The sequence below is a fragment of the Olea europaea genome, unplaced genomic scaffold (assembly GCF_002742605.1).
Source record: "Olea europaea var. sylvestris unplaced genomic scaffold, O_europaea_v1 scaffold156, whole genome shotgun sequence".
Classification (NCBI taxonomy): Eukaryota; Viridiplantae; Streptophyta; class Magnoliopsida; order Lamiales; family Oleaceae; genus Olea; species Olea europaea.
In genome coordinates, this window is record NW_019233203.1 from 778948 (window position 1) to 780808 (window position 1861).

At 43.4% G+C, this 1861-nt stretch overlaps 1 protein-coding gene across 1 annotated transcript in view; it reads left to right on the forward strand.

Annotated features, from left to right (window-relative positions):
* The first annotated feature begins 466 nt into the window (after positions 1 to 466).
* The window catches only part of LOC111376753, a 3086-nt gene continuing 1691 nt past the window's right edge, over positions 467 to 1861 (forward strand). Inside the window, exons 1-2 of the mRNA XM_022999727.1 lie at positions 467 to 1400; positions 1489 to 1841. Coding sequence (XP_022855495.1) covers positions 467 to 1400; positions 1489 to 1841 — 1287 coding nt within the window. The remainder of the gene's footprint in view (positions 1401 to 1488; positions 1842 to 1861) is intronic.

The following is a 1861-nucleotide window of genomic DNA, read 5'->3' on the forward strand; positions in this document are numbered from 1 at the left end:
TACTGAAGATGATTTGGCTCAGAAATTCCTCACCAAGTACTTTCCACCTTCTAAATCAGCTCAACTTCACGGTGAAATTAGCCAATTCAAACAACTCGACTTCGAGCCATTCTATGAAGCCTGGGAAAGATTTAAAGACTTGCTTAGGAGATGTCCTCAACATGGGTTCCAAAAATGGGTGCAAATTGAGATATTTTATAATGGGCTAAATGGGCAGACAAGGACTATGGTAGATGCAGCTACGGGAGGTATTTTAATGGCTAAAACAGCAGAGGCTGCATATGCTTTATTGGATGACATAGCCACTAACAGTTACCAATGGCCAAGTGAGAGATCGGGTGTTAAGAAAGTAGCAGGACTTCATGAAGTGGATCCCATCACCGCACTAGCAGCTCAAGTTGCATCACTCACAAATCAGATAGTCACGCTTACCACTCAAGGAAATCAACCGAAGGTAGATTGAGTCATGAGTACTTCTTCTTCACACCAAGAGACAGAGGTTGCAAACGAACAGGCCCAATATGTCGACGATAGAAACTACAATCAAAGAGGAAGCTACCAAGCTAATCACTATCATCCAGGGCTGAGGAATCACGAGAACTTGTCATACGGCAACAATAGAAACACACTTCAACCCCCACCCGGATTCAACACTCAGAATTCTGATGGGAAACCACCCTTGGAAGACATCCTTGGGACGTTCATTTCTGAGACAAGATCACGCTTCAACAAAAATGAATTACGGTTGGATAATATTGAAACACATGTGTCCAACATGGGAGCCACAATGAAGAATCTTGAAGTGCAAATTGGCCAATTGGCTACCTCAATGAAGTCTCAGCAAAAAGGAAAATTTCCCAGTGACACTGAGGTTAACCCACGGGAACACTGCAATGCGATCACCCTAAGGAGTGGCCAAATGGTTGAAGAAAGCAAACCTAAGAAGATTATGGTGCCTACGTCGGATGTCATAGTTACAGATGAAAGGCAGAGTGAAAGGCAGAAAACTAAGCCAGAGGGTACAAAGATCTATAAGCCTTACTCGATCTCATTTTCGGACAACCCACCAATCTTGAAGCCCCCACTACCATTTCCGCAGAGGTTCATGAAGAAGAAATTTGATGACCAATTTGCAAAATTCCTGGAAGTCTTCAAGAAAATCCACATCAACATTCCCTTTGCAGAAGCTTTGACCCAAATGCCTAACTACGCCAAATTCTTGAAGGAAGTGATGTCAAATAAGAAGAAGCTGGAGGAGTTCGAGACAATTAAGCTAACAGAGGGGAGTAGTGACATACTTCAGAAGCTCCCTCACAAATTGAAAGATCCGGGCAGCTTCAACATCCCGTGCAATATTGGTGGTATCACATTTGATAGGGCACTGTGCGACCTTGGAGCTAGTATAAACCTGATGCCCCTATCAGTGTTCAAAAAGCTGGGTCTTGGAGAAGTGAAGCCCACAACCCTCACTTTGCAACTGGCCTACAGATCGATCACATATCCCCAAAGGCATGATTGAAGATGTATTGGTGAAGGTCGATAAGTTCATCCTTCCTGTGGACTTTGTGGTGTTGGACATGGAGGAGAACGAGAAAATACCGTTGATTCTTGGTCGACCTTTCCTAGCTACTGGAAGAGCATTGATTGATGTCCAGGAAGGAAAATTGACACTGCGGGTTAATGAAGAGCATGTGACTTTCAACATCCATCAAGTAGAAAAGCCTCAAGAAAAAGTCAACATTTGCAATATGGCCCAATCGGCTGAAGCAGCTTTGGGTCACAGAGAAAAAAAGGAAGTGTTCTATGACCCTTTAGAACAATATATGGCTCTCAATTACTTAGTAAGGGATGCATCTACTGA